Source organism: Chenopodium album, chromosome 11 (assembly GCF_948465745.1).
Source record: "Chenopodium album chromosome 11, dcCheAlbu1.1, whole genome shotgun sequence".
Classification (NCBI taxonomy): domain Eukaryota; kingdom Viridiplantae; phylum Streptophyta; class Magnoliopsida; order Caryophyllales; family Amaranthaceae; genus Chenopodium; species Chenopodium album.
Genome location: NC_137844.1, coordinates 189,632 through 202,720, shown reverse-complemented (window position 1 = coordinate 202,720; position 13,089 = coordinate 189,632). Strand labels below are relative to the sequence as shown.

At 36.2% G+C, this 13,089-nt stretch overlaps 1 protein-coding gene and 1 long non-coding RNA gene across 2 annotated transcripts; one reads left to right on the top strand and one right to left on the bottom strand.

Annotated features, from left to right (window-relative positions):
• Positions 1-3,125: 3,125 nt before the first annotated feature.
• On the bottom strand, positions 3,126-9,889 carry SPL1 (squamosa promoter binding protein-like 1). Its single transcript, XM_081626273.1, has 11 exons — positions 9,720-9,889; positions 8,817-9,596; positions 8,467-8,645; positions 7,232-7,833; positions 6,526-6,600; positions 6,331-6,438; positions 6,127-6,244; positions 5,878-6,019; positions 5,617-5,764; positions 3,912-4,538; positions 3,126-3,780 (listed from the first exon to the last, which is right to left on the bottom strand). The coding sequence occupies exons 2-11, from the start codon at positions 9,326-9,328 to the stop codon at positions 3,340-3,342; spliced, it is 2,952 nt and encodes a 983-aa protein (XP_081482399.1). The 5' UTR covers positions 9,329-9,596; positions 9,720-9,889; the 3' UTR covers positions 3,126-3,339.
• A 142-nt stretch (positions 9,890-10,031) lies between these two features.
• LOC145567046 (uncharacterized) lies at positions 10,032-11,327 on the top strand. The gene is made up of 2 exons (XR_014095499.1): positions 10,032-10,658; positions 10,752-11,327. It is a non-coding gene; the product is annotated as an uncharacterized LOC145567046 (long non-coding RNA).
• The last annotated feature ends 1,762 nt before the right edge of the window (positions 11,328-13,089 follow it).

Genomic DNA, 13,089 nt, shown 5'->3' with positions numbered 1-13,089 from the left:
GCATCTTATGGCTAGCGTTTATGATGAAATTAGTGGATCCCCGTATTTTTAATGCTTAACAAGTAATGAAAGTTGTACCCTCATCCTCGATATAGTTCTTGTGTTAGTAAGATAAAGGCTGTGTTTGGTAAACAACTTATTTGAGCAAAATTAGCTTATTTGACCAATATTAACTTATTGACTATTAAATAAGTTAATTCAAGGTGTTTGGTGAGAAGCTTATTTGAAGAGCTTATTCCACTAAATAAACTCTTTTTGAAAAAGCTCATTTTAAGAGCTTTTTCAATTATCTTATTTATTAATTTATGGTGAAATGACACTTATACCCCCATTTAATTTAAAATCATACCTAAACTACCTACCTCACAATTAGCTTATTGGTCATTTCACATACTCAATCAACTTTAAGCTATCAGCTATTTACCAAACACTTTTATACAATTTAGCTAATAAAATAAGTTAATCAAATCAGTTAATACAATCAGCTAGTCAAGATCACCCAACATAATCAGTTTCTGCTTTCAGCTTTAAGTTATTCACCAAACACAGCCAAAGAGAGCTATGATCTCTCCATGTTTTACTTATAGTCTCGATTCTATTGGAAATTAACCTCCTTTTTTGTCCGTTGAAAAAAAAGAAAAAAAATTACTTATTGTAAAAATCGGACTTATACTTTTCACTTTCGATCAGTTAGATTTTTTTTTTTTTTTTTTTTTTTTTTTTTAAAAAAAAAAAAAAGAATGAGGTTACAATCCGAAGAAAGAAAAGGTAGAACATGAAAGAAAAAAATAACTAAGTTGCAACCAAATAAACTAGGGAAAGTTGGTTGTTCAATGCAATGTGAAAACGGTGATAATTGTGAGTGAATGTGAGCGTTTGGTAAAGCTGGTAAATGGTATAGGGAGCAAATTTTTGGCTGAGGTCGCGCTCAGACAGCGCTGATTGAGGTCGCGCCCAGCAAATGAACATTTAATAGAAAAAAATGAACATTTACTAGAAATAAATGAACATTTATTTCTAAACATTGCATTATATACAAATGAACATTTATAATATAAGAGTAAAATAAAGGGACTGTGAAACTGGAAAAAAAAAAATTGTACATTTAATATTTATATTGAACATTTCAGCTATACCTTGATTTGTTCTTTTTTTAAGCCGAAAGGGAAAATATATTACTTATTGATGCTTAAATGAAGCACCAAGAAAATTGCAGTAGAGAGCTGCTACCATAAAAGACCCCATGGAGCTTATGAAATGAAAACTAGCAGCCATGGTGCCCAATGTTCTTGACCTTATCCCTAAAACACATTGAATACCAAAAGCAAATAAAGGAAGAAAAGCTTGAAAAAACTAGAAAAGCTAGAAACGCTAGGAAAGCAAGAAGCACTAGATGAACTCAAAAGCAATTAAATAGGAAAAGGGAAGTAAACATGTGACTTGCAGTACAAGCACGAGTGCAGAATCATTCCTCACTTGACATTGTAAGTGAATACCTTGATTTGTTCAATTCTCTTGAATGGATATCATGCAATTGAGCTATATAATTTAATACCAATTAAATAAATTAATAATATGTTTTTTTAATAATGAACAAAATGCTAATGTCTAACATTATTAATGCTAATGTTCGTTGAACATCCTTTATTATAAAAACGAACATTTTATACAATTGAACAAACACAAAAAAAATTATTAATTAAAAAATAAAATAAACATTTATTTTTATAAGAATGAACATCATACAACATAAAAATGAACATTTATTTTATAAGAATGAACATTATACTACATGAAAATGAACATTTGATTATTGAAAAATACAAAATTATTGTAAAATATGTTCAGTTAGAAAATGTTCATTTTTATTGCACTAAATGTTCAATTTTGACAGCGACCTCAGCCATTAACTACTGTGGTATAGGGAGTGATGGCTCTTTTTTGGGCTTATTAGCTAAAGAAATTATGTCTGAGTTTTTTTCTTGTATTGTTTTTACTCATATTTTTAGGAAAGCTAATAGTGTAGCCCATGCTGTGGCTCACCTTACCCCTCTTGAGTATTCTACTAGTGTGGGTTGGGAGTTGTCCAAGTGTGGTAGAAGACATAGTTGCGTTGTCCAAGTGTGGCTCACCTTACCCCTCTTGGATGTTGTTTTTTACTTTAACTAGTCTTTTGGCCCGTGCAATGCACGGCTTGCTCATAGATTATTGCACTGAGAGATGAGTGAGAAAATACCAATAAATAATTATGAGTGTAATATGTAAATTAAAACATAATTAAAAAAATAAAAATTGTGGGACTTTAATTGAAATGAGACTTAATAGAAAGAAGATGAAGGGACTAAAATCAAAGAGAGAAATTAAAAAGGTTGAATTAAAGAGGGGAGATGAAGATGAAGTGTTTAATGGAAGAGTTAAGAAAAATTGTAAAATAAAAAATAAAAAATGTAAAACGACATGTGGCACGTCGTATTGAAGAAGAAGATAAGGAAGTGTAATAGCATGATGACACATGTTTTTTTTTGTTTGCTTTTTTAAATACTAAGTATAGATAATAATAATTAGTTGCTTAGTCAGTTTTTCTTAAAATAAAAATAAATTAAAAAAAAAACTAGGGAAATAAAATCCTTTGTGTAGTTCAATTGCTATTTATTTTTTTTTTTTAAAAAAAAAAAACTAAAACTAAAAAAAAAAAAATTAAAAAAAAGGTTAGCAATTTTTGTTGTCAATTTTAAATGGTTAATTTTTTTTATTTTTTAAAATCTTTTTATGAAATATATTATGTCTTTTAAAAACTAATAAATTACAATGGTACAAAACGAACCAATAAAGTCGACGAGGCCATGTGAGCTAAGATGGTATTAGATACACACCAATGTGCCCTCAAAAAATGGTCATAGTGACTTTACTTCAAATGATTTGCACATGCCACATGATTTTTTTTTCCTTTGTGAAGACATCCACATGGGAATATGGGATAGCTTTAACTTTCATCACATGGAAAATATTTCATTATATGTCCACGGTCAAGTTTCTTCAGCAAATTCAAAGACTCGGGACATATTGAAGTCAATGGAAATTAGATGGGAGACCACAACTAGCAGTCTCAACCAGAAATATTACTCACAGAAATGCATGCTTATCATAGCCACATCTATATATAGTCATCAGTAAATTACTAAATATATGCTTCTCTGTTCTAGCACCGACTTCTAGTACTAGATAATTCTCTGGGTTTTTTTAGAAACATACTACTACATGATACAACATACAATATGCAAATACAAAATAAAATTGCAATACAGATTACCCTGGATTTTACCAAGTGCAAATGAAATATCAGCTGGAACCATAATTGAGCGTTTCCCAACGGAAGGGCTGGAAGAGACAGACAACATTAGGCATGCTCTTGAAAAGAAGAGCCACACACACACACACTGCAGCAATACCAACCATGGACAGCATTGCCGGCCTGTACACTAGAGATGCCCTTGATCTACTACCATAATATACAGACATCTTCTTCTGATCACATAGCTTGCAGCTCTGATTAAAAGCAAGCGACGCACTTCTTCCAACCTCAAAGCTCACAGCCCCATCTTGCCTTGGGGCAACAGATTGTTCTCCTGGAATGTCAACCACCACATGCCCTGAAGTTGAACTACGGTAAATCTTCCTCTGGACAATGTGTATGTAAGCATAGTGGCCCCGCAGACGAGCATAATCCTCAGGTGTAGCCCCTGTGCTATCGCGAGCATTCTTCCATGCATCGATTCCATTCTGAGCCCAGCCATACCAAGGCAAGCACAAAACCATTTAGTTTAATTAAATAAGCAAAAAAACAAAAATGCCTCCAAGAATAGTATTTGAAGCAACTTAACAGACGAGAAGCAATAGAATTCTGTGCATACCTTTCCAGGGTCATCAGTTAGAGCGTCCAAGATATCTTCAGAGCCATCTCTGCCAGCTGCAACATGGAGTGGTGTCAAACCAGCAGGTCCCTGGGCATCGGGCCGAAACAAAAACCTTACTTGGCCACCATCATTGGATGATATGAATTCTTCCGATACAATCAGAGGGGCATATCTCAAAAGAAACTCAACCATAGGCCTAGAATTTCTACGAACAGCTCTGTGAAGGATACCCATTTCTGACAATGCAACCTTCAGGGAAGAATGTTCCCCCGAACCCACAATTCCAGCAAACAAAATGTCCAAAAGTTTCTTAACAACAGCACACCAATCATGGTCCATGGAGAAGTCCATGAGCCATTTAAACCTTCTAAAAGAAAATATGACAGTGTTAGGATCTAGGTCAGCTAATCTAGATTTCAAGTGGCTTCTATGAAGCAGCCAACCCATTTCATTAATGAAATCCATAGCTTGACGCCAGGATTCTAAGGTTTTATTAACTTCATATGCATCTTCATTGGTCTTCTTCAGCTCCAGGATATTCTCCAGAGTCCGAATCTCAGAGCAAATGTCCTTTTCTGCAACTATAAAAGGGAAGAAACTGCTGCTGAGACCATGATCTTCAACCTGGACAGTTAAGGATGCGTTAGATCAAAAAGCAAGCTTAATGTTTTCATAGGAGTAGTTGATAATAGAAAGCGCCAAGAAATGTATCAGTATAATAAAAAGATCCATCTAAAGAATACCACAAAGCCATAAGATATACAGGACCAACAAGATAACAGATTTTCTAATCAAACAAACATCAATTCCAACTTAGATTGTCATGTCCATTACAAGCCAAAATGACAAAACAGTACGATGGCAAAAGACAATCCAATAGAACACCAAGAGCTACTGAACTCTAATATTCTCCAGGAGGTTAATATATCAGACAACTCCGCCAGTGGGTTTCTTGCTGCCAGTCCCAAGCCTGAATAAAGGAGGAGGGTTACAGTAGGCCAGTGACAACCAGTGCAAGACTTTGTCACATCGCTTGACATGAGCCACAATGATTGAGACTTGAGAGTAGTTTTAGGATGGGTGACCTCCTAGGAAGTCCTCGTGTTGGATCATGTAGCTGACCCCCCACTTATGGGATTAAGGCGTTTAAGCAAGCAAGCAAGGTTAATATATCAGGCATCGCATCAGAGATGGGGCAATGGTAAGGCAAGCAGAAAAGCGAGCAAGCAAGGTTAATATATCAGGCATCGCATCAGAGATGGGGCAATGATAGGGCAAGCAGAAGGCAAAATGATGGAGCAACAGTCCAGAATGAATTTGAAAGCACAAGGGACAATATATATTCTAAACTGCAAGGAAAACCAGCCACGTGTGGTACAGATTTGTAAATGACAGGAAACAATCATAATGACCAAAGTAGCTCAATAAATTGAAGAAAAGCACTGTAAGCTTGTAAAGATACAATCCATGAGACAATAATGATGATCAATTTATACTATTTTGCGGAATTACATTTAGATAAATTCAATCAATAATTGACAGACAGTGAAAAGATAGAGATAGAGATACACTTAGATAACATAAAAACTAATTCTTGAAACAGGTTCACTCATTTGACAAAGCATAAATTCACATGTCAAGGTTGGTATACAACAAAGGAAACTGTAGTAATAAACCTTCAGCTACAGGAGCAAAATAGTACCTCAATAAACCCTCTTCCAGTTGCTTTTGGGATGATGCAAGACAAATTGGCATGCTCAGTCTCATCATCATCCTCATGGAAACCTCCAACCTTTGATTCTTGAGATGCTTCTTCATCAAGATATTTCCCTTCTAGAGCACAGAGTAATCTGGAAATAAAAAAATGGGGTGGATAGAAAACTTTGTGTTTTAGCCTTATTCTGCAATGAACTGTTGTAGCAAAGCCAAAATAGGATGGTGTGCAAAATTCAGCATCATATACCTTGTTTTTGACTGAGAGAGGTTGAAACCTCTAACTTTAAATTGAACCTGTTCATCCATGGACACAGCTATAGGCATGACACTCAAAATTCTACTGCAATTATTATCTTTTAGAGATAACGACGTATCCAAGACAACTTCACCTGAAGATTTAAGCACATGCCAAAAAAGAATGTATCATTTAATAACCACATATAAGCATAAACAGGACAGTTCACGAGCTAAATGACAAAAGCAAAGAATAACTAACCATTATGAACCATTGCTATTTGATTCTGCACTTGTACATACACCCATCCCGTCCTCCAAAATGTGTCATCAGATATGTCAAAGAGTCGAGTTAAGCGCGATGAAAGGTCAGAGCAGAGCTATACACAGAAAATCAAACAATAAATAGTTAATGTTGTCAACCTGGGGAACAATCTGCACTATTTAGGTTATACAAAAGTCCTACCTCCTCCCATGAGGACTCAGCCAAGCGAAGATAAATTGTTAGAATTATACAGCCAGGTCTGATGTAGCTCTCAATCTCAGTAGGACTATGAGCAAGCCAGTCAAGGATCTACATAACTCCAAGATCAGGATAGTAGCATAATCTTTATACAAAGCAGTTATTTTAAGTAGAATATCAGAATAGGATTCATATTACCTGCCCTCGCAGAACAATCGGAAAGTCACTTGGCTCTTTACCAAATAGCTTGAAAACGATCCGGTCAGTACGACTCTGAAAAGTTAATTAAAGGAAATGAGATCTGTGTTTAAATTCCTAAAAAAAAAAAAAAAATTTAAAGAAAAAAATGCTAAATTTACCCGAGAAATCAGCTAATAAATAAGTTGGGACAACTAACAATGCCAAAAAAAAGTTACCATGGGTGTACAAGGCACAGTTACTGAATCACTACTATAACTATGCCCAAGCATATCAGCAAGGATACTTTTATATTATATTACTGGGACTCGGGTACTCATGCCCGAGAAGGGTATGTGTCCATGTGTTTTGACTCGGCTTATTTTATAAAGAAAAAAATGAAGAGTCAAAATGTCCATAACTATGTCAGAGGATTTTACATGGGTAAATGAGTTGAAATGAAGAGCCTAAGCCTAAGTAATATAAGTTTAATATATCTTAGAAGATAAGACATTCAGATATTGTTACCCATGAAGGAGGAGAGTTTGGGCCACTTAAAAACCCAAGTGAGGTTTCATCCTAATCAATTGGCAACAGGATGAGCAACTCTATAGTTGTATAAGGTGGTTAAATTCTCTCCACTTGTTCAATGAAGAACAAATCACATGTGCACAACACATATATATGGTGCTCAACAAGATAATGTGCGGAAGGAAATACCAACTACCTGAGCTTCTCCACTGGAGCTAGAAGGTGATTGAGCAGAGGCTGAGTCAGAATTGCCACTAGTCTGTGGTGGACTTGATTGGTGTGAATCCTGCCGTGCCCATGAAGGGAAATCAACAGAGCCAGTTGCAAAATTCCCATTAACAGGCGACCTTTCCAAATCTTCCATTCCATCATCTGAATCTACATATGCATCATTCAGGTCAAAATTGTTCAGCTTCATCCTCCCTTCTGTGGTCTCAGAGTAAGCTGGAGGGCTATCTTTTATAGGGAACAAACTTTTAGGTCCTTCCAAGGATACAGCCCAAATTTCACTGCCCCTACTGTTAGCTGGATACAATCCCTTTCTTGGAATCTCTGAATCGGGTAGCTGAACATGTTGGTCAATGACTCTAGGGGTATTTTGTTGATCATCTGAGAGATAAGCTGACATCTTTTCTGAATGCCCATTACCATTGGCCATACCACCATTTAGCAGCTTTTGTGATTCATGCAGGAGCCCAGATAACCCTTTCCCTGAGTGCAACCCAGAAGGGCTGGCAAGGCTTTTCAAGAGCTGGGCAACAAGATCTTGATCTGTAGTCTGGTTTGAACTGTTATTACCTGCAACAGATACAATCTCAGTGGGAAATAGAATAAAGAACATATTTGACAAAGAATGCAAGAGCCCAAAAAGACTATCTGAGCCACACAAAAACAACAGTGACAAAAGAAAAGAAAAACTGTATTATCACTTGGACATTTGTAACTAGCTCCTAGTGCATATGCACATAATGCAATTGCAGCAAGGTGAAATCAGTTTTTATGTTACAAACTTACAAATCACCTAGACACCTAACTTCCTGCTTGAATACATATTAGATGTACTCTTTATTAAAAATATGTCGAGCTTTTGAACATGCTTCTTAGTATATTATTAACAATCACTATGACGTAAATACGTTATTGACGTATTTCCCACAGCCAACAGCAGTAGACGCTCTCACTGGGTGTTGTTGTCCCATAAAAGAAAAATTGCATTCAAAGCGTATCTTTAGTGTAGGAAAAGGTATCAATATTTGAGGGGTATCCCAAGAACAAATTGATGATTGTGCTTATGGAAGTGCTCAAGTCCATCTAGCAGTATAAATACTGAGAATATGTTAACAATTTACCATAAAAACGAGCCTACAGGAAAGAAATAGAATCAATTCAGGTATTAAATAATCATTGGCAATAAGTGACAGGTATATTTACCATGCATGTTGGAGAGTATCCTGAGTAAGCTCATCAACAGAACACTATTAGTTTGGTCATCTATGGAATTTCCTTGAACAGCTGTTTCAGGTTGCGTTTTCCGGCGCCGCTTATTATGACCAGCCAAGCGACGTCTACAGCTTCGCTTGCCTTCATCGAATTCTTGAAGAGCATGAAACCTGGCATAGAAACATTGATGAAATATGTTACAGCAGGAAGGTCGACGACATCACAATCATCTCATATGATACATGTCCTTTGAAGAAATGTAATCTAGTAGTTGTGTTGTGCTAGAATCAGATATGATAGCAAAAAAAAGAAATGACAATGGAAATTAAAGAAAGACAGACCTACTACACTGCTGGCAAAAACGCTGCATGACATTGGCAACAAGAGCTTTGGTGGCTTTAGAATGCAGCTCACAGACCTTGTGACGCCTATGATAGTCCTTAGCCTTGGTGAGATCAGCTTCACAGTCCTCGACCTGGCAAACAGCGCGACTGGAAGAAGGAGCGGGCAACTTAGTCTTCTTGGTAGTGGAGGGATCCCAATGATCACTTTCCCTGTGAGGAACACCAAGCTTTAAAGTCAAGGGACCAGCTTCCTCCAAAGAGTCTTGGTCAACAACAAAAACCCTCCTCTTCCTCTCCAAATCCCTCCTTCCAGTTCCATCATCAACATCATCAGAGCACGACGACGAAGTGTTGGAGGAATTGCCGGGAACAGGAACAAGTGGAATGAATTGCTGACCTTGAGAGTTGGAAGGGGTGGCTATAAATAGGTCACCATCCCATTTCCAGTCATTCAAATCCCATTCAATACCTCTCTTTCTCAATTCAGAGAGCCGGAGAGCTTGTTCCATTATTACTCAATTCTCACAGGCCCTATTGTACTGCTCTGTCAATGAATCCTACTGTACTGCTCTGTCAATGAATCCTACTGTACTGCTCTGTCAATGAATAATTTCATCAAATAAACACTGAACAAAAAAAAAGAAGGAGCTCAAACCCCAAAAACAGATCGATGAATCAAAGGTGCTGGGGTTTCTTCCCGAAAAGTCCAGAAACAGTACAGCCGAGCATACATAGGCAATAATGAATAGCTGCCCACATGCCAAATCTGAGCACCACCTTCATATTTCATAATCAAAAATCAAAACCCCCAATTTCAGATAATTTACAAATCAGCTCACCCATATTTGAAAACCCAAATAATTAAATTAAAAAAAAAATATTAAAGTAAACAAGTGGTACCTGGTGTAGCAGAATAAACAGGAGCAAAAGCGAAGTCGGTGGGCAAAGAAGATAGAGTAGAGGTTGGAAATGGTTACTGTAACTAGAGAAGAAGAAGAAAATGAAGAAAAGGGGAGTGGGAGGAGAGAGAAAGTGAGAGATGGGGACGAAAGGTTCGGAAGGGAAAGGTGGGTGATCGATCAATCAAGCAATCTGATGCTTTTTTTTTTTTTCTTTTTTATTTCTTTTTCGTGAGTCTACTAGGAGCAGGAGTAAATAATTGTACGACTGGTAGTGGTAAATAGTGGTTCCTGTTGAGAATGGGTTGGCAGTTGACACAGTGATTCATAGTCCGTATTTTTATCTTACAGCAGTAACCAACCAGTTCAAAGGCATAAAACTCTCGAATCTCTAATTTACTGGTATACGTACGACGGTACGAGTACCAATTTATTTACTGTACTTTTTTTTTTTTTTTTTTTTTTTTTTTGTGAAGGGATTTATTTACTGTACTTAAATACAAACACTTGGTACATTAGGAATGGGGCCAACACGGGAAAATATAATAATCAAAGTAATGGGAATTGGGAAGTGGGCGATGGTGTAATTGGGTCCACTTCCACACTGCGTGTCTCTCGCACCTTACCACTCCCACCTCCTTCCTTTGTCTCCTTTTATTACACTACTTTTCTATTTCTAACTAATTGCTTCTCTCGTCCTTCTTTCCCATCTCTTATCTTTTTTTTACCTTCGCGTTTTTTTTTCTTCTTTACTTTCATTTAAATCTCAATGAGTGATTGTCATACAAAATGACTTAGATCTTGTTCTTTTGAGCTGCTTTGCAGTGTGTTGGAAGCCTTGCTCTACTAACTCCTACTTTACTTTATTCTATCCAGAAACTCCAAAGAACAGAGTCTAAAAATATCAAAATTTCTTAATTACTCTTTTGTTTTAATCACAGTAAGTTTTGTGTATAGTCAATCATATGATACATAGTTAGAGTTGGAGATATTAGAAGAGCTTATGAGAAGAAATTGGTTGATTTTGTTCCAGGCAAAAGAAAGCGGGTTGAAGCTCTAGTGAGATGGGAGTTCCCTCGAGAAAGATGGGTATACCTCAACACTGATGAGGCCTCTAAGGGCAACCCGAGACCAACAGGGCAGGTGGTGTTATCCGAGGGCATAGAGGTGAATTACATGAGTTATTTGCTATGAATTGCGAAGTGTGTTCCAGTACTAAAGCAGATCTGCTTGCCGTGATGTGTGGGCGGGGCGAGATTGGGAGATTACAGTGGGACATTGCTACTGGGAGGCTAACTAGGTGGCTGATTGACTAGCCAATTTTGGAGTAACGTCCGACCAAAAACTAGTTATCTTCGAGGCTGTCCCGGGAGACCTTCACGCTGTTTTATTGGAGCATTTGTGGGGAGTCTCTGGGCCTAGGATGGTTCCTAATAATGCACCTTGATGTTTGTTGGTGCTTTAGTTCAGTAGCTTGTTAGTTTATTTTCGTTTGCTTGGTTGTTTTCTTTTCTTTTTTTCTTTTGCCTTGCTTTGAGGCTTGTCCCTCGTGTTCACCCAAAAAAAAAATGATACATGGTGTGTTCATAGTTTATATTAGTAAAATCAATCATTGTGTATTAATATGGGTAACCTCAATTATTCAAGTGGGTAACCTCAATTATTCAAGTGGGTAACTTCAATTGGTCCGGAGATAGTGACGGAGCTAGAATTTTTTTAAGAAAATTGGTAAAAATAATTCCAACTTTTACATATTCACTTAAAAAAAATTCTAATTTTGAATTATTTTTAATTAATCTAAACTTTAGGAGTCATTCACTCAAATAGTCCCAAGTGACCGGTAACATGTTAAAAAGGTATTTTTTTTTTTTTGTTTAACTGAAATGTGTCACAGATGATTAGGTAAAAATAAAAAAATAAATAAATAAAAAACCCCAGCTCCTACCACTACAACCCCAACCACTACCCATTTTCTACAACACAACCCAACTAGGACCTCGCCCGCCATCTTGTTGCGCCCAGACCCCCTACCCCACATCGGCACCGCCCTTCCCAATGCCCCTTCCCCTAAAACCACCAAACTTGCACCCATAAAACACCTTGAATGTAACACCCTCGATTTACTAACAATAATAAATAAGAGTTAAAGGAAAAATAAACAACTTTTAAATAAATTTGCGGAAGCATACACCTAAATCGAGAGTATTACCACCACACTTGACAACATGTCAAGTGCTAGGGCTTACAAAAATCCCAATAATTACAACCCAATAATCTAATTAAGCTATTTATACAACTTTATAAACTCAATATAACAAACTAATCGAAACACTTGAGCTCCTTTAGCTACGATCATCACTTGATCAACCTGTTACAATCTTGACTGCTCACCATTAAGGACAAATTCTAAAATAAATCGTCACAGGGCCACCATAAGAAAAAGACATGGCCGCAAGCACAAGTAGCACAACAAAACCACACACACGTCAACAAAAAGCTAAGTAATCACAACTTATCAAAATATAGAGAATAATAGAATATTAATATAGTCAGTTCACTAAAATAATGTAGTTCAAAACTACATTACACATTGTACACTGAAAATAACCTTTGTCAACTCAACCTCGAATAATAATACAATCCTCTACTCAATTAACTCATAACCAATTAAGTGTGATATGCTCTTTGTTCTATACCTAGCCTTGGACATGAGTAATTCGAATAATTAAACCAACAAGTATAAAAACTTGAATACTCTCAATAACTAGAAAACACCTTGAACCAGACTACATACGGGCCAATTCCCACTGTAGGGGGCCATAGAAACATAAATAAAGATTGTACTTCGTTCTTAACTCATGATTATCATCCTCTTACCAACATGCCAAGAACTAAGGAATATAACGTCGAGCCTCAAACCAAGAACAAAATAATAATTCTCAGCATTTTGATCTCATACATCGATCAAGTAATCTTTCACATGATAATAAATAATATCTCAACAATGGCACAGGTTCCCAAATAACATAATAATTTGATTCACAAGAATATCTCAACTCTTATAGGGCAATAAAACTAATACCCAAATATAATTAAATCACAACCCAAAAAGAATTAATACTCTGCATTAACAACCCTAAAACCTCGAGAACAATACTCCCTATAGCAACAACATTAAAATCATAGAAATAATTGTACAATTCATTATATACAAAAAAAATAATATGATATTTAAATCAAATCAATTCATATAATATCACAATAATTAATCATATAGCAAAGAGTATCAATAATAAATCATATCACACGTGATAATACAAAATATATTACAAACATCTCCAAAATAAGATTTGTGTGATTACATATAATAA

Excerpts from the sequence above, each read along its gene's own strand:
- SPL1 (XM_081626273.1), bottom strand. The coding sequence starts at position 9,328 with ATGGAACAAGCTCTCCGGCTCTCTGAATTGAGAAAGAGAGGTATTGAA. Across the intron at positions 6,020-6,126 it reads AATAGCAATGGTTCATAATG|GTGAAGTTGTCTTGGATACG; the intron begins GTTAGTTATTCT and ends TTAAATCTTCAG. Across the intron at positions 5,765-5,877 it reads CTCTCTCAGTCAAAAACAAG|ATTACTCTGTGCTCTAGAAG; the intron begins GTATATGATGCT and ends TTTTATTTCCAG.